Genomic DNA, 24,788 nt, shown 5'->3' on the forward strand with positions numbered 1-24,788 from the left:
AATCACAGAATTGTAGGTGTTGGAAGGGACCTCTAGAGATCGAGTCCAACCCCCCTGCCAAAGCAGGCTCCCTACACCACGTCACACAGGTAGGTGTCCAGGCGGGTCTTAAATATCTCCAGAGAAGGAGACTCCACCACCTCCCTGTGCAGCCTGTTCCAGTGCTCCGTCACCCTCACCGTAAAGAAGTTCTTCCACACATTCGTGCGGAACTTCCTATGCTGTAGTTTCATCCCATTACCCCTAGTCCTATCCCCACACACTACTGAAATCTTAATGGTCTTTTCCATAAGATCTTAATGGTCTTTTCCAACCTCAATAATTCCACTGATTCTACTTCCGAGAGATGCCCATAACACACAGGTTAAGAACTTGGCCTGCAAACTTCCAGCACTGTTAACACAAACCACCGGCTCCGGCCGGAGCGAGTGCCCGGGGCGGCACGTTGTAGCCGGGATAAGAGGATCCTGGCGCACAGCTCCACGCCGTCCCGCCCGCGGGCACCGAGCAGCACCTCGGGCTGCAGAGCCGCCTCGTCCCCGCCTCGCCGGGCCGGGCCGGGAGGGAGGGAGGCGCTCAGGGCGCGGCGGGGCGGTGCAGTGCGGTGCGGTGCGGTGCGGCACAGGGCCGCGGTGCGGGCGCGGGGCTGCAGCCGTCCCGCTGGGCTCGGCCATGCGGGAGTCGCTCCCCGCTGCGAGGGGCTCCGCGCCGCCCGCCGTCCTCCGGCCGCCCGCAGGGAGATAAGCCAAACCATGAGCGCGGCTCCACAGCGGCCGGACCTGAGTTTTTTAAGCGAGGAGGAAGCCAGGACGATTTTTCAGGTGCTGCAGAGGGACTCGGAGCTGCGGCGGGCGGAGAAGGACAGAGTGAGGTACTGCGGGGCGGGAGGGCGGCGGCGCGGTCCCGGGGAACGGGGCCTCGGGGCCCCGCGTGTGGTGGAAGGCGCGGCTGGGAGGCAGCGGGCGGCGGGTTCTGCCTTTGGTTCCCTCGTGTTCCTTCCCTCTGCTGGGGGAACGCCGTGCGCCGAGACGGGACGGTCAATGAGGGACCGAGGGTGCGCTCAGGTGCTTTCAGGTGCACAGGTCCTTGGACGAGCTGTGTACAACAGCCGCATGCCATCACTGGCGGTCTCTGTTGACAGTAAAAGCAAGGGTCAAGGAACAAATAAAAGATAGGCTTATCTCTTAGCGTTTGACGTTATCATTTCCTACTCCGTCTGAAGCTCCCGGCGCCTCGCAGACAGTGTGCAGGTGAAAGGCATCGTCCTGTCGCCTTGCAGTCATGGAATAGTTGGAGCTGGAAGGGCCCTGTGAAGGCTGCCTGGCCCAACTCTCTTGTAGTGAACAGGGACACTGTAGTAGCTGCACATGTAGGCATTCTCACTAACAGCACACTCATGGTAGCTATAGAAGGAGCATTGATGGGTAATGTTTCTGTCCAGTAGGGTGTTTTTGGCTGTTTGAAGGCTCAAGAAGGAATAGCAAACTCTTGCATTGAGGGCTTCCATCTGCTGCCAGCTCTGTGTTTGTGCCTCTGTCGGTTGCTGGCTGTGTGTCATGGCTCAGCCCCACAGCAGGATGGGGAGAGAATCAGAACCAGGAAAAAGTGCAAGAATTCACAGCTTGAGATAAGGACAGTTTAATAAGAGAGGGAAAACTGAAAAGAAAAACAATTCTAAAAGCCACAAATGATGCACAGTGCAGTTGCTCCCTACCCACTGACTGATGATGCTCAGCCAGTCCCTGAGCAGCAGCTGCCCTACACCTCCAGACACTGCTCAGTCTGCTGCTATGGGGTATCCCTTGGTCCAGTTTGGATCTGGTGCCCTGGTTTTGTCTCCTTCCAGCTCTTTGGGCAACCCCAGCCCCTCTCAGAGGGGGGAGAAGCAGAGTCTGACTCAGTGTGAGCACTGCTCAGTAACAACTGAAACATCACTGTGTTAGCATCATTACTGTCATCATAGATCCAAAGCACAGCACCACACCAGGAAGAAAATCAACTCTATTCCAGCTGAAACCAGGACACTATTGACAAAAAGTGATCTCTCTTCATGCAAAGGCTGTTTAAATCAGCATGTGGCATAAGAAGACGTTTCTGGTGATGCTGTACTGAGATGGAGCCTACTTTAAATCACTGTTGAAGAGACATTGGGAAAGGTACACGAAGCATTTATGGTTAAGGCGCCATACCGAAATCTGGGTTAAAGTCCTGGATCTGCCAAAGGCTTCGTAAGTGTCTTTGGGCAAGCTCTTAATCGCTCTATCCTAATAAAAGTACTTTCTTCCTCACTCCACTTGTCTACCTGGTCTCACGTAGCCTTTAAGCTCTTCAGGCCAGGGGAGACCCATCATGAGCAGACTTTGTGGTGCTGCCACTATAATCTAAGTAATAACAGCAGTGGCCCTGGAGGGCCTAGTCCTGCTGCTCTTATATGGCCACAGTGAGCTTCAGAGACTCCAGATAAAATCACATTTGCTCCTCTCTATCTCATATGCCTGCCCCCTTGGCTCCAATTCATTCTTATTACTAGTCTGATAATTCCCTTTGTACACATCTCTTTAAGTTCTAAGATGTTAAAATAATGCCTGGGCACTGCTTCAGCTCGCTCCTGTGATGTGTAATTCTCAAGGGTTGATTTATGCCATGAATTCATTGGAGGTGACGTGCATTGAGAGGAGCAGTTTCATCAATACGATTTCCATGCATGGAGGCACCAAGGAGAGGTGTGCCCCACTCTGCTCTCGGTCATGCTTTCTGAAAGAGCAACCAGGGGCTGGACTGAGCCAGGGAGAGCATTAACAACAAGCAGCGGGCTCAAGTCTGCTCAGTGACCTCCTACAGTATTGCATATTCCTCTGTAGACTAATCTGTCTGACAGATAGAAGGAATGAAGAGTTTCCTCATGGGCCACAAATCAGATTCCAACAACTGTACTGCCCTTATGCATGCTGGGTGATGTCAGACAAGTGAGCACACAGCTGTCTGCAGATCTCTTGAAGGATCAATGAAACACTGAAATCCATTCCCAAATACAACTCACTCCAGATTTAAAAGAAAAAAAAAAGCAGGCTTTTGTCTTTTTGTCAGCTGCTTTTGCTGCAAGAAATAAATTCTAAGTTAAAAAGATGTCACCTGGCCACTGTAACCTGTCAGTCACTATTTGTCCTTGTTCCTGATGTCTAGCAGGGTTCCTGCTGTGTTCTGAGCCGTGGGTTCCCACGACTGCCTTTTTTTCTCGCCTGTTTTCTCCTTTCTAGTGCCCTCCCGTGGCCATGGTGAACAATGATACCTTCGAGTAGCTACTGCAAACAGATGTAGCTGAGCTTCTCCCATGAAACAGGCTGAGAGGCTGCAGCAGCCAGCGTAGGTGTAACTCATGTGACTATACACACACTGCCATGCACTCTGAAATTAGTACAGAAGCTTAGTAGTAAGTACTTATTGCATAATTCAAAACAAGCAAACAAAAACTATTAGTTTTGGGCTTGGGAAACGCCCAACTTCAGTATTATTGTTCATCAAATCCAGTCTTATTCACAATGCTCCTTTGGAGGAAAATTCATGTATCATAAGCATTAGTGGTGGAGGAAAAAATGAATGGAATATGTGATCTAATTGCAGTATTAAAAACAGAAAACTAACTCTGTCACAAAAGACTGTTTTGGTTAACGTGGTTAGTGAAACTGCTGCCTGTGGAAGCAGGTTCCTTCACCTACATACTCCAATCACAGCCAGATGCCTACAAGGAGGCAGGGAGACATCCAGCTTCTCCATGGGATGGCATTATGTTCAGTTGGGTCCCTGGTAGTTCCGTTTCCATAAGTACACACCAAATGCTTGCAGCAGATGCAGGTAATGATACCACGGATCAGTTTTCCACACACAGTGGAATAGGCTTGAAAGTTATGATATAAAAGCACTCCAGATCTCTTTTGACTTCTGGTTTCAAGGCTTGAGGGTACACCCTGACAGCGTTCTCAAGCTTTGTTTTCCAGCTGCTGGGGACAGAAATTGAAGAAGATTTGACAGCTGATATTTGCATGCGGAGCCCCAGGTCCCAAAAGGCTTAACGAACCTGCAGGTGTTTCTCTTTTCTGTCCTTTCTCCAAGAAGCCAATGGCAGGGTAACCAGGGAGGCTGTTTCCAGTCCCTTCAGGACAGCACTCACTAGGAACTTGTGAAGGGACTGGCAGGTGATCCACTCGTAAAGACTCTGTAGCAGTAGGGCATCAAGCTATGGAATACAGAGGTGGAGCTGCTGCCTTTAATCCCTGGGGAGCTCCTCCCTCTGCAGCTTGTGGAGAAGCAAGCAGCAAGCAGTGCTCGAGTAGGTGTCCTCCCAGCTAGTCATGGGGTTGCTGCTATCTCCGGCTGCCTGAGCAGGTGCTCAGGGTTGGCATGGAAATGCTCCAGTGCTACCACTGAAACAGCACAGAGATCCAGGAGAGCAACAGCTGGGACGAGAGGAGCAAGGAGATATGGAGCTAACTGCTTAGAAGAGGCAGCAGGTAGGGGACCATGGCATGGTGTGGTGGTAGCTGGTTTACTTGTATTAGGAAAAAAATATATAGATGACTAGTTGGGAGTTATAGCACATGGGATATGGGTTGAGGATGGATTTGAGCAGGCAGAATTGCTCTGTATTGTTTAATTGCTAACTTTTAGGAGATTCTTCTCTATCGTGTAATACACTCTAGTATGACTACATACAGTTTTCTGTAACTTTAATTTATGAATCTGAGCAAAAGGGAAATGCCATTATCTTCACTTTCAAATGAGACATTGAAAATAACAGGCAACTGAGCAGGGAACTGAACCCAGCTCCCCAGTGAGCAGCTTCCTGGCTAGATTGTATTTCTTGAACAAACTGTGCATGTATTGTGTGAGAAGTGGTTCTGTGTGTGTTGGGTTGGGTTGTTTTTCAGAAGGAATGGGAAAAAAAATAACCCCAGAGCATATTTCAGGCATCAGCCACTATTAATGAATTCAAATGGAATAGAGAAAAAAAAAAAGGAAAAGGAAATTGAGCTTTTGGTTGAGAACAGCTCTCAGTCCTTTTGCTTTAATTTGTTTTGCTTATTTCCAGGTTGGTTTATATGATTTTTAATTTGCATGTGTAGCACAGGAGAGGCTTGTTTTCATTTTATCCTCCCATTTAAAGATGAAAGCAAAAGAAATTAATTGAGAGAAACATTCAGCATTACTCATTGCTCCTCTCTTGGTGACCCATCGACAGCATATATAGTTGGGGGAATGTTGATTCCCCTCCTTACTTTGCTCTAGATGGGCTGTACAACAAATTACTTGGATGCAGATATTTTTACAAGAGCACAGCTGTTCTCGTTGCCTTACAGCGCATCATTTACAGCATCCATCCTTTGCTGCAGTTAATTCTTCATTGTATTCTCCCAGCTGATGTTTTCTCTCATGGGTCTGATGATAGAAGATGGCAATAAAACACTGCATAGGAAATGTATTTTTCCTTTTGTTTTTGTTTGTTTGTTTTTGCCATACTCGTAACCTCAGAAGGCTTTGATTGCAAAGGTGCAGCTGTACTCAGCTTCAGTTATTCTGCACAGAATTTGTTCTGTCTTGCTTACATTTGGAGAGGTCTAACACTTCATAGAATCACCCAGGTTGGAAAAGACCTCAAAGATCATCAAGTCCAACCGCAGCCTAACCAGTACCCTAACTCTAAAAACCCTACACTAAATCATATCCCTGAGCACCACATCCAAACAGCTCTTAAACACAACCAGGGATGGCGATTCAACCACCTCCCTGGGCAGCCTATTCCAGTACCTAACTACCCTTTCTGTAAAGAAGTTCTTCCTAATATCCAACCTAAACTTGCCCTAGCGCAACTTGAGGCCATGGCAAGTTCGTGCTTTATCCCAAGGGTAATTTTGGCATATTCACAGAGGTAGCCTCCCAGAGAGCCAGAATTACTTGGTGAAACATTTAGATTAGGGCCTCAATTCCTTAAACTTAAAAATAGCTTTTAGAATCAACCCCGAAGTACCCATAATCAGCATGGGTGGGAAGAGCAGGATACCAGGGCACCAGCACTTAGGAATACTGTGGCTTCATTGGCGCTCCCTCCCTGAACAAGGCATTAATAAAGAAATTCTTTCATAAGAGATACTCCGCCCTTGTTGTTCCGGGGCATGATTGCCCTATTGTGTCCTGTTTGTGAAAGAGATGCTATTATTATTTACTCCCGATAATGTGCCGCTGGCGTGGTTAGTGGTTTGTAAACACTTATGAAAACAGGTCCTTGAAGCCCCGAAGGGAGAATACTCTATGAGTGTAAATAGAAGCAAAAGTGGCAGGAAACACTGCAATTTTAAAATGCTTTCTCAGTTTGTTAATAAAAAAGTGTCATAAATAATCCCACTTAGGGACTTCTCTTGTTTAAGAAGGGGTTGATTGCCATAAACAAAGACACGTGGTTAAATTGTTTATCAAAATACTGCTAAATTTTTTCCTTATGGCTGTTTTTGAGTGATAATAATATGTTGCAGAGAGACTGGAAGAAGAGGAAGGTAACTTGACATGAGACGAGGAAGGGCAGGTGTATTGCTGGCTGTGGTGGAGTGGCAGGGGAACAGCCGCCATTTACTGTTGCACTTTTAGTATTATAGATCTGCTCTATTTAACCCAGTGCCTGATAATTTGTTTCATGTTTAAAGAGGAGGGTTTAGTGTTGCCAAGTCTCTGGTCCCCTCTGTTCATAGGGAACTTACTTCATCATTGTGTCAGGTTGATCCTTTCCTCCAGAGCTGTGCACTTGTTTGTGTTGTTGGGCAGGAGGTTTTTACAGTGTGCGTGGTGGCAGAATTGGGCCCAGAATGACCATAAAAAGGTGTGTTACCTTTGGAGGAACCTTTCTGGTTGGGCATCTATGTGTGTCTGCCTTCCTTGTGCTGTCCAGGTGATGCTCCCTGGAAGCCAGGGTTGCAGGATCCATGGGTGTCCCCATGGGGCCATCAGGACGGAGCCTCGCCACCAGGACCTTTCCCAGCCCGAAGCTGGGGCAACCCCAGCCTGTTGCCAGGTAGGGCCACCATGACACAGCAGGGTCAGGATCAGGCCTGGTGATGCTGGTTGGGGTTGGCTATGGCCAGGCAGGCTGAGGCTGACGTGTCCAGCAGGGGCTACACAGTGATGTCAGCCTGGGGTCCAGGCTAGGATCAGCAGGGCCATGGCCTTGCACAGCTGTGACATGCCTGGTCTGTGGCTCAGGCACAGCACAGTGGGACAGCCTCCACTTAAAAGCAGCTCCCAGGGGAAGGAGGGACAGCCCTGGCTGAGGCCTCTGGCTCGCTTCACAGGAGCTTTTGCCTAGGCCACCAGCTCTGCCCTTCCTGGCATTCAGGCGGCCAAACCCACAGGAGTGGGCAGGACATGCTATGGGCTCTTCCATCCAGGCTCATTCACACAGAGGCCTTGTGCCAGAATGTGCATTGTGCCAGGGTATGTGTAGTGTCAAGAAGTATGCATTTTCAAGTGGTAAAGTGTAAAAACGAAAAACAAAATGATGGCAATTATGATTATTACTATATAGACCACTTGCTGATGTCAGTTGGAATGCCAGGAAGAAGGCATTTGTTAGGATGGATGAGACTTAAGCCTGGGGTCACATTTAAGCTTGTGGGTAGGTAACTTCTAAGTCCAAGCTTAATTAAGAAAGTAGAATTAATTTGGTTTTGTCCACCTGGATAAAATGATTAGGTCACAAGGATAAGTAGATCATGTAAGTGACAGCAGTGCATGCTAGTGCAGAATAGTCTGATTTGGTTAGTTTTTCCATGGAGCTGTGAAGCAGTTAAGGACTCATGCACCTTGTAGGAAAGCTGTTGCTTCCTAGGTTAGAGTTCTGTTATAGTAATTTTTCCATGTCCTCAGCAGCCTCTGTCTCTGTTGCAGTTCAAGTCACTGGTACTCCTAAAGGTAATGCCTGTGACGTGTAACCTGTGCTGCCTGTTGTTGCCTTAAAGAAGGGGATGAATATCAGTCTGTGGTGAGCAGCCCTGGAAGGACCTCAGAAATGTTTTCAGGTTCTGACAGTTTGTACATTCTCAGTGCCCTGAACAGCTTCAGGTCCTTGCATATGTTTTAGAAATATTAAATTGGATACACCAGACAGTGGAAAAAGGAACAGGGCCAAGTATTGCACAAATAACCAGGTTCTTAGTTGCTGGGTATCTCCCCCAGTACAGGCAGGTTATGTGTGTCCCATGTAAGATGACAAGATGTGCTGGAATACACACCTAAGGGTCTCAGTGGGGTTGTGCTGTCCATGGTGAAGCCTAAGGTGCTTAGTTTGATGGGTTCCTGATGTATGTAAAGTGAAGTCTTGGGCATATCTAGACATGCAGCACTTGCATCTCTTGTGGTTGTGTCATTTGGAGAAACCTGACTGACAGTTGGGAGCAAAGTCCATTGGGCTGAATGTCAAGACTTGAACTGACATTCAGCAGTTTGTGTCAGATCACAGAATCATCATAGATACTGTTTGGACATTTGTAGGATGTTGCATGCATCTGTCTCCTTTTCACTTTTGTTAGTAATTTATGTGCAACAAGTTTAATCATTCTTTACAATCATTTTGCTCTCTGAACCTAATTTTCAAATCAAGAGGAGTTTCACCAAGTGGAGTTTGAGCCTTTGGCACAGATACTTCGTTTTCTTCTGTCTTCTATAACCTTGGCAGGGCTTCACAGTCTATGGACTGACCTCAGTTCAGACTTTTTCTGTTCTGGTCTTTATGATTAAAAATGATTTAATTTCCTGGTGCTGACAGTCTGCAACTTTTTGCAATACACAAATTTCATGTATGAAATGTAGTAAATAAAGCAGGGGAAAACTGGGAACATTAGGAAGAGATTTGTGCATCTATATGTTCATATTAGAAGCGTTTCTAATTCTTAGTTGTGGCTAGACCATTCTGTTAACACTGTTACATGTAATAAGCTCTACTTAAATGCCTGCATTTTAAATTCCTACTTGGACCTGTACTCTTTTCGTCATTCTCACCTTAAAAATAATTAGATGTGTGTATTGGTACCACAGTTGCCAAACACATAAATAAATAAAAACACAAACAAACAAACAAATAAAAGCTAAGAGTAAATGATGAAAAGTCCAGTCTATTTTTACTTTATCTTACATAAATTGCACACAATTTAGTTTGTGCTTGGAATAATCACCCAACTGTATTACTTCTGATGGCTTTATCTGTGGATTCCTAGTGAAGGGGGGCCGAGATCTTAGAGCTGCAGCAGCGTGGCTGGAGGTCTTGGTGTTCTGCTCCTTCCTTTATTGTAGCTTTGAATGAGCTTAAATATATATTTGTATCTACTTAAATATTTATATGATCTATGTATGTATGGTTAAATTACTAAAAGAATTATATGTTTCCTGAGATGTGATAAATAAGGAGATTCTAAGCATTCGTAGCAAGGGCTGTGTAAGCATGTAATACATATATCAGTGTTATATATCCAGATGAAAATGTCTGTTCTGTGAAATTTTAGAGTTTCCATCCATTCTTATGACCGTTAACTTAAAGCAGTGTAAACAAGGCTTTTGTTGTGTCACAGTAACACATAAACAAGATATGTCCACATCGTAACCTTCTGTATTACTTTTGTTGACCAGACTCTTGCTTCAGGTCTGTGAGACTCTGCACAATTGCCTAAGGTTGCAAAGGTGACTTTTCAGATCCTTAGGCTTCAAGATTATCCCTGTGCCAGCAGACATCTAAGCCTAGGAAATACTTCTCTGAGAGAGGTCAGGTGCTGGAATGGGCTGCTGGGGGTGGTGTTGTCACTGTCCCTGGAGGTGTTCAAGAAACATTTAGATGTTCTACTGAGGGACATGGTTTAGTGGAAAACATTGGTGTTAGGTGGACAGTCGGACTGGATGATCTTAGAGGGCTTTTCCAACCCTGGTGATTCTTTGATTAGATCTCCAAATTTTAGAGACCTGCCCAGGTCCATTGTCCAGAAATTTGTTTGTAGAGGTGGAACCTTTGTCTTTGTTCGGAACCAAATTCCATTATTCAGCATTCTCATCTGGCCTGTTACTTTTGCCTTATTTACTCTTGTATTGTTAACAAGGAAAAGTTTTGAATGAAGAAAGTAATGCAGTAACACAAGGAACGGCATCTACATTGTGTGCCTTTGTAAGGCAGTTTGAATTTATAGCTGAGCTGTAAATTTACTTGCAGAGATGGCTGTCTCTAAGCATGCTATCAATATTTGTAAAAGGTCCCACAATCAACAAGCAGCTCTGCCCTGGAAGAGTAAATAGGTTGTCTGTTAATCATTACCTTCAAATTAAATTGGGACACCTAAGAAAACCTGATTCCCAGCCTCCTACCCCGACTACCCTTCCAGTCTTGGTGCTGTCTCTTCAAGCAGATTTGTCTTGGATTTCCAGACGTGGATGAGTCCCACTAATCTGACTGTGTGATGAAGTACATTGATAAATGTAGTTAAACAGTTCAAAGATCTAAGATTCACTGCACATGTGGGACACGTGATATTACACAGCCTGTGTAAGGATGTCAGGACAGAAATTCAGGAGCCCAAAATATACTCCTGTCATATAATGTCTTTGAGACGACTTCTATCCCTACTATCAAATCAGAAACTTTGCATGGAGAATTATACCCACTGCACATATTAGCGTCTATTAATGCTAATGGAAATTCCTATTAATGAAGTCATCTTGTTAGAGATATTAATTACTGCAATTCAGAAGCTATGTGACACGCTTTAAAGGATGATGGGTAGCCTTCCTTTCCGTTGCATCATTAATTTGTTTTGCTATTACCGCATAATATTGGCAGGTAGCTTCTGAGTGTTGGCAACATAATAAAGAAATGCTCTTTACCTTGCCCATCTGATCTGGCCCTGTCATTCACAGACACTATAAGTCACCTGTAAAATGTTCTCAGCTTGGAGCTTCCCACTGTTCTGCACTTCACATAGAGGAAACAGCAGAGAATCAGCCCAGCAGAGAATGGGGCCTTGTTAAGGGCTGTGGCACTACGGCGGTATTTGACCTCATTCACTCTTGTTGACCAGCTGCCTAAAGAACTAAAAGCTTTTATATTCTAAGTATTTATAAACTCAATGAAAATACATAAACTTACAGCCTTTTCTGTTTGTTCCAATAGGGACGAAATAATATTTTCACTATGAACAGGGCAGCTCCTGAAATAATGGTTTATTGTTAAAAGCAATGTTTTGAAGCTTTGTTACAGCTTGTTACGCCCACAGCTCCTGTGATCTCTATTAGCAGTGCTCTGTGCTTTGGAAACTTCATGTTACTAAGACAGTCATTGAGCTCCTAATTTTGAAGCGTTGGTTGAGAACTACTGATTGCTGAGCTGCCAGAGCAGAGGGAAGGAGGTTTGTGGTCAGCATGGGAACCTTGTAACTGCAGCACCTGTACAGGTTTTGTGGGTTTGTCTGGGGCTTCAGTAAGGGCACAGAAAGTTCCCTGCCTTTAATGCACATATTTCTGTCTGCATCCCTGACACATATAACCAGAATAACGTATGGCTATGATATCTATTGTCAGTGAATTGCTCTGGGGACAAAATGACATCTGCTGTTTGCATCTGTCTGCTTAGCTAACCCTACTTGCAGCTTGAAAAGGTACTGTAGAGTGTGGGTATCCAGGCTGTGTGCGCAAGTGGTGTTTGTGGCTATGGAACTTCTCCTTCATAAAATGCACAGCCTGGGAAGAAAAACTATGAAGATTAATTCCCTTTTTTCTCTCTCCCCACTTCCTTCTCTTGGTTTTGCACATTTTCAGCACCTAAATATTTAGGGATAATTATAAGCTGCCATCAGTCAAACTGGGATTGAGAACATACCCGCATAGTTCAGTGATGGGCTGTGAAAGCTTTCCCCTGTCCTAAGGGTGAACCTTGCTGGGTATTTGCAGTTCCTCCTCTCCATCCTGCAGTGTCACCACTAGGTGACTCCCCAGCAGCTGCTGAAGGCAGTGAAAGTCGCTCTGTTGCATTTGGTGGTATTTGGGTTAGGGATGGACTGACACTCTTCAGTCTTCCTTGTTGTGGCTACTACTCTTTACCCTTCCATATGATCACTTTTATTGGTTGGATACTCAGGCAGATGTGACTTCTGAAGGCAACTTAGTGTGTTCATAGGTGTTGTGAAATCAATGCATAGTAAGTAACAGCAGCAGTAATGAAAATGAAAAGCATGAAGAAAGCAAGTATTTGTGGGAAGAGAAGATACAACCTGTCTGGTTGATTTCCATCAGCCTCAGTTGGATTCAGATGTTACTGCCAATGCAGCGTTTTGTTAATCCAGACAGAGGAGGCCTTGATTTTCCAGAGAATGCCTAATTCTGCACACGTAAAGGGCACTGGAAAGAACAAGTGGCTCTTCAGTTAGATCTTTCTCCACCATCTTGTCATGTGTGCAACCAAAACATTGGAGTCAGTTTTCCTCTCTGATTCATGTACTTCTTTGTACTGTTTTACATATAATAATAAAGACTGTTTGCTTTATAGACATTAGCCAAGTAGCAGTAAGAAAGAAAAATAAACAAAAGATTGCTTTGATGAGAGTAAAAGAAACGCACACACTACAGAGAAAGCAGTCTGCTTTAGAGAATAGGCCTACTGTCTGTCTGACGCATTAGGAAAGAGTATCTGGACTCCCTGTGCTTGTTTCTCTTCCTGGCAGGATTAACCTGATACAGAAGCTTCTTTGGCACCTTGGAAACAGCATGAGCATGCTGGGGGCCTTTGCTATGCCATGTGAAATGGTGGATAGTTGTTTTGTTTCTTGTAGTTATTTCAGCTCTGGTGGTCTTTGATGTCAGTAATATTTCTATCTTTTTTCTTTCTTTCTTTTTTTTTTAAATAAGACAGCAGCTTTAAGGTATGTCTTTAAATGATATCTTTAGAACATTAAAAGGAGCTGTAAATAAGCAAATATTCTTACAGCTATCCAGGGCTGTGATAACAGCCATAGATGTCCATAGCATTGAGTGGCCATATAAATGGTAGAGATGTGAGCTCAGCTGTATGGCTTTAATGCTTACAGCAGTGGGAAGTTGAAGTGAAACTCTAGGAAGTAACTGTTTCCTCTGTCCCTGTTCTTTAGCATCTTAGCCTTTTCTCACTGGCAAAGTGAAGAATATAGACAAAGTAAAGACACAAGCTTATTTTAGGTGACTGGTTTGCAGATGGGCTGTCCTGCTGTAGTGCTAGCTTGTGCTTTTGGCCCTCAGCCCTTTCAGCTTTGTCTTCCCAGACTGAGGACTTGGATCGGGGACCAAACCCTGGTGTGTTTGCAGTCCTGGTTTGGTGACCGCCCTGGCTCTGCCCTCTCCTGGAGTGTATGGGAAGAGTCACTGGGGACAAATCTTGCTTCTGCTGAAATTAACAACTTCTGCTTTGACAGAAGTGGCATGGAATTCCCACTGCAAACAGCAGAAATGTCTGCAAATGTCCTGCTTGACACTATTTCACTGCCTTACACATTTGTCTTTTACTCTGTGTCCAACATGAGGATGGTAGAGAAAGAACTTTTCCTCTTACAGCAGCAATGACGGCTCCTTATTATCTTAACAGGGAGTGGCGGGACGGCTGTGGCTCGTTTGACAGTGTTCATGATAACTCACATGGAAGTCTGATGCATGCACCCATGTAGGTTAACTATTCCCTAGAGAAGTCTGCATAAGAAATACTGGGACACACTTGAGCCAAGAAGGAAGAGATGTTTTGAAAAACACTGTGGAGGAATTGCTCTCAAGTGTCTCGTTGGTTTAGTTGTTGCGTAGGCTCACTGATGGGAAAAGTTAGAGAGGCGCAGCCGCTGAGCTCACACTGGATTGCTGCCTGCTGTGGTTTGTGGCACGGGTTCCTGGATGTCACCTGGGACGGGAGCTGCCTTTAATCCTGTGGCAGCTTTCTGGTGGTGCTGCCAGCCCTGCAGGCTGCCCTCTATCAGAGGACATGGCTCTGTGTGAAAGGAGAAGGACGGACAGAGCAGACAGAAGTAGGGTTAATGCATTTGGTGCAGAGGGTGCTTAGGTGTTCTGGCACTCCTACAGCACAGCGTCTCAATATGTAATTTGCAATCCAAGTAACAATAGCACTGCCTCACAGGCAAGTTCATTGCAATTTTGAATGCAGATACCATCTCCTGCTATAATTGTTCCTCCAGACGGGCTTCCCTGGTAGTTCGTGGCCACGAGGGGCGTGCAGACCTGGCAGAGCAGGTACAGGGTGCAACGGTGCGGTTTGGCTGGGAGTCAGTGAAAACGAGAAGTGTTTAATAGTCACACGAAACTACAATTACACATACGTTAATACTATTCTGTACTCTCATAACTGTATATATATATATATATATATATATAGGGTTCCATATGTGGGTGTGCATCTGTGTGTAAATAAAATTGCACAGGCAATCCCAAGGGTTTATTTCATGAGCTTGTGATGACAGCAGCGTTCAAAAGCAGCACGTGCAGAGGTGATGAGTACAGATAGTGCCAAGCCTGTGCCAGTAAAGATTTTACAGTGTTTAAATGTTAATGTCAGACTTGGTGCAAAGCTTCTAATATGTTTTTTGGCAGTAGGTTCAGTCAGTGCCTGGCATGATGGATGCTAGAGTAAGTGAGTTTTTTAATGTTTTTCCTACTGTCTGTAATGCATACGTATAGAAATGACGTAAGAGCTGGAGAGCTCTCCTGGGATGATGGTGTAGGAAGGATAGTGATGCAGGGAGCTGGGTGTACTTGGAGCTGCTGCTGTCAGGTGTCACTGCTAAGCACCTTGTCACTCTACTGCCTGCACAGAGGTGCACTTAGTGCCCTCTGTAGATCACTTTGTAGCCTTTTCCCTTGGAGAGGGGAACAGTGTGTTCTGGCTGTTGCAAAGAGCTGTAAGGAGGGGTTGGATGTAGGAGATGGTCTCCACCTTTGGGACCTCAGCAGATCAGCCCCGCACACTCTCCAGGCACTTGCTCCGGCTGTGGCCGCTCCCTGCATACCTCATGCCTGGCTCCAAGTGCTTCTGCTCCTCCTGAGGTCCCGAATCCCCTTTGCTAAGGCTGCGTGGGTGATGTCATGCAGTTGGCACAGGAGAGCACTTTGTTCATCTCCTCCTCCTGGTTCCTATTAGTGCGAGCTGTTTTCCATGCTGCAGATGGCGTTCACCGCGCTGAATCATTCCCACAGTGCAGCAGTGTCGGTGATGATTAACATCTTTGCCTCTGTAATAAGTTTATTTGAAATGTCAAGCACTTGTGCCTGTGCCTGTTGGTCTTCTTCAGGGGAAATACTCATTTAGCAAAAATGTCTCTGTCCTGCACGCCTATCCTTCAGAGGCCAGTGGATGAGCAGTAGGTGCTGGAATGGACAGTGCTCTGTATCAGCTCCAGATGGATGCACATCCGCTTCCAGACGAGACCTTTAATTTTCAGTTTGTTTCTTGAAGCAGTCTTGTCTCCAGGAGAGAATGAGGGTTTTTATGTTAATTGATATCCGGAATAACATACATTCCTGAACACGGGCTTTACCCATGAGAATTGACATGAGCACTGCAGGAGAACATTGGCATTACATCTGCTGTATTAATGGGCTGTGCACAGCGTTCTGCTCTGCTGCCATCAGAAAACATTGGGTATAGATTTGCCACATTTGCATTGGTACCTTAGGCACTTGTGTTATGCAATTTGAAAACAAGTAAGTTGCACTATCCAGACTTCTTTGCAAGCATGCGTTATTCTTTTATGTCCAGATAAGCAGTGCAATCCTGTGATCTCCTGGTATAAGAACTGAGCCTGCTCCTGAGCCGCTTCTTCATTTGTAGCCACGTGTGTATAGCTCCTTCAGTTCTGACTGCTTGTAGAGCATCCATAGCCGTCATTAGCTGCTTGCATGCATACACAACACAGAGAGAGTCACTGTGCAGCAAGGGAAGGGGGAAATGGGACAAACTCGTTGGACATGTTGCATGAATACCTATTAGCTGAATTCAGTATTCGCTGTTCTCCTTTACAGAAAAAGCACATGGTATGCACCCACTGCCAGGGCCTCATCGAGCTTCCTTGGGAAAATCAGAATAGTCTCCTTAATCCTTTTGCTTAAATGACCGAATAAACGTTGTAAGAATTGATTCGTTACGGTGTTATTCATTTTAATTCAATTATTGCCTGGATCTAATCTTACTTTCAATTAGTTTTGTAATGCTTATGAATTATTACCCCGTTTTACAAGGAAGAAGGATGCACTTGGAGGCAGAGAATAATGCAGGCATATGAGTAGTCCAGTTTAGCCAGTCACGGTCTCATTGGTAAGCAGGAACACTCTGCTCCCACTGAAGTCTTCCATGTAGTTGTTGTGAATGCATTTTGTCCTTCTGTGTCTGTTTTCAGACATGTTATAAGGAGAAATACGCGGCAAGTACAGAAATGAACTGCGGGAAGAATTCTTAATCATGCATCTGCAGTGTCTAAAATGGATTTAAAATAAATTGTTTTATTTTGTTTTTCTTTTCTAGAAAACTCCTGGAGAAAAAGAAATCTGAAGCAGGGCTGCAAGGAGTGACTGGAGAATGGTTTGAAGAAATACAAAGAAAAAAATTCCAGAATAACATTGATGTCAATACAATGCTAAAACCACCACTAGAGCATCAAATAAGGAACAGCAAAAAGAGTAGTAAGCTGCATTTTCCCTGTTCTTTACCTGTATCACAACGGGCATCAGACTGATGTCTTAGGCATTTCAGAATGTAGTAGTTAAGGAGTTTCTAATGTTGCACTGATTTCCTTTTCACATCAAAGTTTTGCCAAAAATACATTTTCCAAAATGAATGTTTCTGTAAGCAGATTCTTAGAGAGTCTAAGGCAGAGCTGTGAGTCACAACAGCAAATCCCTGATAGTCTCATCCCAGAGTTGCTGTTATTACAGTAAATTTAGTGGTAGTTTCCCAATTGAAGTAGTAATATTTGCTTCATACAAAATTTGTTTCAGCCTTCCCTGGTTTTCTTAAAGAAACCAGAAACCCCTAAATGACATGTGGAATAAGTAGGTAATCCAGGTTGGGTTGGGAGGTTTGGCTGTACCAGCAGGGACTCTTCTGGTAGCACTGGGCTCAGAACATGCCATGTTGGTTACCAGGTTGGGTGGCACAGCTTGGACAGATATTACTGGGAAGTAATGGCCGTAGATCTCATTTTGCAGCTGCTGTCGCCCATCCAGAATGGACATGCACAAAACTCATGGTATCTTTACCAACTGTGGCATCTGTACCATCTTTTTCATCTTCCTCCCAGATAGTTTTCATGCATAATATATGTTTTTACTGAATTCACCTTTTTGCACATTCTGCACTGATCCTCATAGCAAGTAGAAGTAGAATCATGTGAAGAAAAATATTTCAAATGAAAGGTGGAGTTCTAAACATTTTGCTGAAACTACAGCCCTCCACTGGACAGACCTCTCTCTCTTACCTGCTTGTTGACTTCTCAGCATCTCCCTTAGCCCACAGCTATGAGGTCTGCACTTTCAAAGGTGGTCTGATCCTTGCATTGGCTAACCAAGCAATGCATGATTGTTCTCCCCTGATATTCGACTTTGGAAGCTGCTGTTTCTATTTCAGACCTGAGGAACAGTCTTGCTCTGCCCACATCCCTAGGCCAGTCTGCATGCAGCAGAGCGCTGGTGTTACTCTCCTGATGTTGCTTTCAGTGACAAGTACAGCGCCGCCACCACAGGATTAGGCTCTGAAGGGGTAAAGGAATCCCCAGAGTACGCGGGGATTGTCACTGAAGTGAAGGCTTACACACAGGATTTAAATCACGTGATATGCATTATTTGCATCATTTTGAACTAAGTCCAAATCACTGCCTCTTGCTGTTTTTATTGGTGACACTTTGCTCCCGTTTCTGTTTTTGCTTTCATTGGATTGAATTCAATGTCATTGGATAAGCCATTTTCAGACTGTTTTATTTTCTGAAAGAAATGATGTTGTAAATGGGGAAAAGAAAGAGAGGTGGTGCATTATTTCCTTATATCCTTTAGATTCTTTTGGCTCATTTCAGCAGCAGACACTGTGGTTCCTTTCCCTAACCCGTGAGTGATACTTCTTGCCATGGACGGGTTCTCCAGGCACAGTGGGTTTATCAGCAATGGCTTGTTGCAGTTGAAGAAATCAGACTGTAACATTTTCTGAAGAAACCATCTGTGGTATTTTGCATTTAAAAGCAGTTTCTCGTAGGCGATTTACAGCAGAAAATACACACTCCAGAGCCTTGGAGTGGCCCAGGGAATCCTATTGGAATGCAGTGTATAATACACAGTACTGAATTCCCCATAAGTAGTTGCATTGCAGTCAATGAATTCATTGTACATTCAGGGCTCTAGCATTTCTTACACAAGTGAAAAGAAAGTGACTAATGATTGTGGGTGCTTCCATTTTCAAATGTCTCATTTGCTTTTATTTTCAAATGTTTCTGCTTTCCAAGTGGTTGAGTGCTGTTTGCTTCCTGAAAATCAGCCTTGTTTATCTCACATGTATCACCCAGAAACAACTGTACTTTTTGAAACTTTAGACCTGCTTATCTTTCCCTTGGCCTTCTAGTTAGTCATTAGAAACCAGCATGTCCCATTCATAAATGTCAGTAAAATTGGATTTTTCTGGTAAAAGAGGTAAGCAAAAGAAAATTCAGAAAACCTAACTTTTAATGTGCATTTTAGTACTGCTTATAAGGATTTGCGACCACTCTGATTTTTATAATATTTTTTAGATCATAAGGAATTCAAAATGTCATCTTCCGCAAATCCTCAAGCACAGAAGAACACGTCCACTTCCTTCCTGGGGTTCAGATCACCTTTCGCTTGGCTTTTCTCCTTCAGAAAATCAAGGAAAAACCAGACTCAGAAGCAACCACGGTGAGCTATAATAAAAACATACTTTACTTCTGACTTTTAAATGTCTTAGGAGTCTGTGAATTGTTCTGTGTTTTGCCTAGGAAACTTGGTTAGAGGTAATTTTCCTATCTCCTGCAGGAAGGCTGACATGTTTCTTGGTCATGTAACAAGCAATTGTCTGTTATGTGTTGGAAGAATTAAGGATTAAGTGGCAAGTAATAGCTAAAGTCTCTTGGCTGAATTTGTTTTGTTCAGGCTTTGCCATAGAGGTTGTGGGTGTAGTGCAGTCTGTGGACATAGTGGCTGGGTTCTGTTTAATTCCTCTGCAGGACAGGGTGTATGGTGCACAGGGACCTGGTGCCCGAAGCAATTCTCACTGTTTGTAGCCCAGAGGCAGCTTAGAGCTGGGCCTGGAGCTCCATCCAGACTAATAAGGCAGCTCCTGGTTCTTTTGTCTCTGGTGCTTCATCAGAGCTTTGGATTCAGCTGGAGCTGGATGTAGGATGGGCACATCAGCAGTGCTGGTGATGCAGGGTTGGGAGGAGCATCCTTCCCCCTCACATTCACAGAGCTAAAGCTACTGCTTAGAGGATATGGGGGCTACACTCAGAACTGCTAGACTGTTTTCTCCTTATTTTGTCCCACGTGGTCCCTTTCTCCAGGGGCCACCACGAGCCGAATGAAATATTACTCTTTTTCTGTACATCTTAGTTAATTTAAGTTCAGGACAGGGAAAAGTAGGTGAACAGGCTTCATGCAGTGCTTTCATATCCAAGTATGAACTGTGAGATCTTTGGCGCCTAGAGCTGATTGTCATTGAGGGTGTTGGACTGGTCCCTCGGTGGCACAGCACTGGGACAAGGAACTGCTCTGGTAAACAAGGAAGGAGAGCATCAGGAAATGGTGATCAGTGGGATGCACAGGCTTTGTAGCACAGTTGCATGCCAAGGTGGGGTGTTTGGATCAAAGCAAATAAAGAGAGGTTGAGTAAAGGCAACAAGGTTAGCTTTGTGGATGTTTACTGGTAACAATTCTCCTACATAGCAACACAGCGTAGGAAAAAAAACGCAAAACATTGGTAGAGTTTTATAGCAGACACCTGTACGTGTCACCTGCTCCCTCCTCCTTCCCGTGGCAGGGACCGCCCCGTGTGCTGGGACTTGGTGCGAGGCTGCGGGTGCCCACAGTCCCTCCTGCTGTGCCAGCAAGCTCCTGGCTCAGGGAGCTGGAGCTCTGTGCCAGCGTGCTGATGCAAAAGGGTTTGGCTGGAGCTAAGCACTGGAACTGTTTCTTAAAAATATAAGTCACGCCCACTCATTGCATCATCTCCTCTAATATATACTTATCTCGCTATTCTACAGAAAATCTATCCTATCTTAGATTCGGATGCCTTTGGTCTCTTGCTGCGCACGGCTTGAAAAATAAACAAGTCAGTCCTGACGTGTAGCTGAGCCGATTGCCACATTTTCAAGCCACGCCTCTCTGTCGAAAACTTCCCCCACCCTCTTCTAGGTGTTGCCGTGGCATGTGGTTTGCTTGATGCATAGGCAGAGCGCTGAAATAATCTGCCTCTTGCCAGGTAGACTTATTCCAGGGAGTCAGAGAAATACAGCAGTAGGCAGCAGGGTCAGTCCTGTGGAGAAGTCTGCCTGGCAGAAGCTTGAGATAACTTAGTGCTGTTCAGAGGGTCCTTTTTGTGCTGGAGAGAGAGACAGTTTCATCAGCCGTGGTGGTGTTTTGGTCTGAAAATGGTTATGGATGCTGTGGAAAAGACTGTGCTTATGTGGAGACACAGAAGATGCTTAAAAAAGGTTTGTGGCTGTAGTTTGAAGGCGCAAAATGTTTGATTGTATTTGGTTCAAGGGTTCTCATTGTTCTTGAATTCATTCTTACTTTCTTCTATTAGGTGTTATTCATGCTGGATAGAAATGCTATTTAATTGTGTTTTCAGCAGTTTGGAGTTGTGTGTGTTGCGTGGCTGGCCTCTCAGGTAACACTGATAAGAAGAGTACAGAAGAAAATGGATTACAGTCTGACGTTGCTAACTTGGGCATGGCCTGGGGAAGACAGGTGCCACAGTGAAAACAGCAATTTGCAGGAGATTTCAGTTCATGGATTTATATTACTGTTATCAGTAGTGGCAGTTTAGAGTCCTACATTGAATCTTACATTCTGTTATCATAACATATGTATATACATACATGTAAGTGAGAATGTTTAACAACTTTGCTTTTCCAAAGTCACAAGTTGGGTTATTTTGATAGTAAATATTTTTGAGCTTGAGCAGAATTTAACTCGTTTTCTGATCGTGAATAATGTTTACAAGTGTGCGTGTGCGTCTGCGTGTGAGAAATAATGTAAACATTGCTTAATAGCCTTAATAAGGAGAGAGACTCAATTACCTTTTCCTAAAATTAAACAGTGATTCTCTGGAAAGAAACAGAACTCGTAATTTTTGGAAGGCTGAAAGTAAAGAAAAAAAGAAGAGGTGGTTTAGGAGGTGGAGAGGTTGACACGGGGAAGAGATTAAAGCACCTTGTCTGTGTTGCTTGGCGGGAAGGAGCACAAGGCAGGATGCACTGACCAGTTATTTCTCAAGGAACAGCAACAACAAAGATGTGGAGGGGTTTAGAATAATGCTGGACATGCACATGACAATTAGGTTTTTGCCTAGGATACCTGCAGAGGTTTCTCACTGCAGGGCCTGCTTCGTGTGAGCTTCCTTGCACTGAGCAGTCACTTTGTGCCCAGCACACGGGAGGGGAGTGAGCAGGGAGCAGCTCTGCACAGCAAAGCTGAAGGATGGAGCTGCTGGCCAAGCCTTTACATTTTTGTTACATGTAGGATTAAAATGAAGGTGAATTGTCAAGACAGAGGTTTTCACTGAGCTTGGTTTACAGGAAATCATTGTAAAAATTCTGGAATACGTTTAGGTCAGGATTTGTAGTAGAAGCATTAAAACACATTTGATGTTGTTTTACTTTAAAGGGAGAGTTACATAAAGCTCTGAGTCCTGATTCTGTGAATTCACAGGGAGAGGTCCCCATTGGACAAATGGCTGTTCATGTTCAGGGTTCCAGGAAAAAATGGAGGACTCTCAGATTGGGATTGCCTGGTCCCAAACCCTCTGAGATCACCGGCCTTGTTTCCATTGGTTTCAGTTGAACCCCATGGCAGAGAGGAATCTTGGTTTTAAAGTTCACAATTACAGAAGCAAAAACAAATTACACCTTTCAACTGTTCTTCCCTGCCCGCAAGCACATTGCAAACAAATGACAAAGCACTTGGGGAGGAAGGCTTGGCCACAGCGAGCCTGCCAACAAGCCGGTTCCTACTTGCTGCTGAGGCACAATAAAACAGTCTGCCCGAGCACAAGGAGGTTTTAAAAGCCTCAGAACAAGGCTGTTCAAAAAAGGCTTTGAGGCAAACAGGAATGAGCAGAATCTTCTTTCCCTCCTTCACTTTCTCTCGAGAACTCCCTGGGAAAAAGTTTCTGTGAACAGGAGGGGCGGGCAGTGAGCAGAAGCTGAGCCCCATTTCCCTTGGGGCTTTTGTAGGGTCTGGGTGTGCTTGTTCATAAAGGAAGGATTTGAAGACGGGAACAGACTCAGTGAGGTTGAGTGTTCTTGTTTCTTTGGTTCTTTCTGTGCTGGTATGCCTGCGGAGCTGCATGCCCACAGTGTGCAGTGGGTGCTGCTGGGTGTGCTCTGCTACCCGCACTGTGCACTGAGCAGTCAGTTCCCTCACCGTCCTCAGGGAATGTATTTAAAATGGGTATATGAAGGCTGTTCTGGATGAGCAAGTTCCAAGTTCACACCAAAACCAATGCGCTGCTGTGTGCCCTCCTTGGCAGGGCAGAGCTGCTGTAGTGGTGGGTTGGACATGTTGATCCCCAGAGGACCCTTCTAACCCCTGAGATTTTGTGATTCATTACGTGGGGAAATATGGACGGGAAAAAACAATACAAATCTAGATGCAAACCTGTTACCGATTTATATTTAGTCAACCCCAGCTGCTTGTGGTACCTACTACTTTACTGTTGTTTGGAGAAGGAAGTAGCAATATCCCATTGTAATGCTGGATATGAACCATGAGTGCGGCTGTTGGAAGCACTGAGCTATCAGCAGGTTGAGTTCATTCTTGGCCTCACAACCAGAACATTTGCAAACTGACAAGGCCAAACCAAATGGTAAATTTCCTCAGCCTTTCTTTGTCAGCAGCATTTTTTGGCAGAGGCCGGGTTCTTCATGAAGCAGCCTTTCTTACCAGGGCCTCTTGGTAGTTGCTAAAAGAAAACTGCTGCTTATTTACTACCAGTTAAAATGGTACCATTTTCCTTTCCCAAGCCAACTAAATTCTTCTGCCTACAGATATGACGACTCTGCAAACACAGCTCCAAAGGTGGAAGAAATGGCAATGGTGAGTAGCAGGTTGACTTTATTCCCAGCAGTATTTCAGTCCCAGGCTTTTTAAATGCTAATGCCCTTTGTTTGGGCTTTTGGGATAATACCTGTTTAAGTAGCGTTCTACCAGTTCTTGTTTTAACAGTGAGTAAACCGTGCTGTGAATCTGTCGGTGGCATTGAAATGAAACTTACCCTTTTGTCTGAATGTTCCATGTTATAAACACAACTGTCAAGCATGGAAAAAAAAAAAAAAAAGGAAAAAAAAATTATATGTGATGTAATTTACGTTGAAATAAACAGATTTCCTCCAAGGATGATATTTGTTATTTTAATTACTTTATTGTCCTTTATTACTAACATGTCTTTCCTCCTCCTCAGTTGTATACTAAAACCACGGAGGGGACTAAGAATGTGTACAGTGTATAATCAAAGGTATAGAGGAGGTAAATTAGCCACCACCCTTCTCTCAGACTTCAAAAACAAAGAGATATTCTTTAGTAATATGTGATGGAGACAGATCTCATAAAGATTCATAGAATCCTGACTATTGTATAAATAGTTTCTTACGGCTGAAATAATACAAGTATTGAAAGCTAAAAAGTAGTAAGGGGTTTAGTTTAAAAAATGGGGAAGAACCTCAGCTAAGATAAAGCAGCAGTTCAGCAGCTGTCTGTGCTATTCTTACCTGAGAACACGAGCTGAGAGAACTGTGGATGGGGCATGAGCCTCTCCAGCTTGGCACAACAGCTGGACTCAGACCCATGGGGAACAGTTTTCCTGCTTCTAAGGTCACTTATCACAGCCTTTCAAAATGGCTTTGGTGCAGGACTTAGTGCAATAGATCAGATGTGGAAAGAGGATATCGGCAATCTGAAAATTGACTCTGGTAATTAATAATTAAATTTATTTAGGGAGATCAACTTGCAAATTTTACAATGTGTTGGTCAAGAAAAACCTACTTAGGAAGTCTTGAGCAAAGAGATAAGATGCAGAAAGGATGCATGTGGAAAAAAATAAGTAAACAGCACCCCTAACTATTCATAGCTGGTGTATCTATAACATAATACAATATGAGGACCAGATGAGAAAATCTCCTTCTGCGTGAGTAAGAGTAAGTCACTCAAAAATGGATGTAATTTTACAGAACCTTGGTTGTGTATTTTAATAACACAGCACTTGATCTTAAAAAAGATTTTGGACCTACAAAGAATTTACTGACCTCTGTGCTTTGTGATGTGCTTTGTGATGTGGCAGGATGCTTGGGATTTGAACACACACTTAGAACTAAAATCACGTTGCCTTACACTTTTTAACAGGCTGAAATGTGTAATGCCCCAATGTTGGCTGATACAAGTGGTCATTCTTTTGATGTAAAACAAGATCAAGTAGTGGAAGAGAGCAACCAGGAGTGGAATGAACAGCTAGAGAAGGAGTTTTTCAGTGGTAAGTG

At 44.4% G+C, this 24,788-nt stretch overlaps 1 protein-coding gene across 4 annotated transcripts in view; it reads left to right on the plus strand.

Moving 5' to 3' along the window:
• Positions 1 to 663: 663 nt before the first annotated feature.
• Positions 664 to 24,788, plus strand: part of EXPH5 (exophilin 5) — a 32,381-nt gene continuing 8,256 nt past the window's right edge. The window contains exons 1-5 of one of the 4 annotated variants that reach the window (XM_015852240.2): positions 664 to 871; positions 16,562 to 16,719; positions 18,810 to 18,954; positions 23,304 to 23,352; positions 24,655 to 24,781. In XM_015852240.2, the coding sequence (XP_015707726.1) occupies positions 753 to 871; positions 16,562 to 16,719; positions 18,810 to 18,954; positions 23,304 to 23,352; positions 24,655 to 24,781 (598 nt within the window). In that variant the 5' untranslated portion in view covers positions 664 to 752. Of the gene's footprint in view, positions 872 to 4,323; positions 4,509 to 16,561; positions 16,720 to 17,894; positions 18,712 to 18,809; positions 18,955 to 20,203; positions 20,745 to 23,303; positions 23,353 to 24,654; positions 24,782 to 24,788 lie in introns of those variants that run through there. The other 3 variants (XM_032442173.1, XM_032442174.1, XM_015852241.2) reach the window with 3 other exon arrangements.

The sequence above is a fragment of the Coturnix japonica genome, chromosome 1 (genome assembly GCF_001577835.2).
Source record: "Coturnix japonica isolate 7356 chromosome 1, Coturnix japonica 2.1, whole genome shotgun sequence".
NCBI classification, from domain to species: domain Eukaryota; kingdom Metazoa; phylum Chordata; class Aves; order Galliformes; family Phasianidae; genus Coturnix; species Coturnix japonica.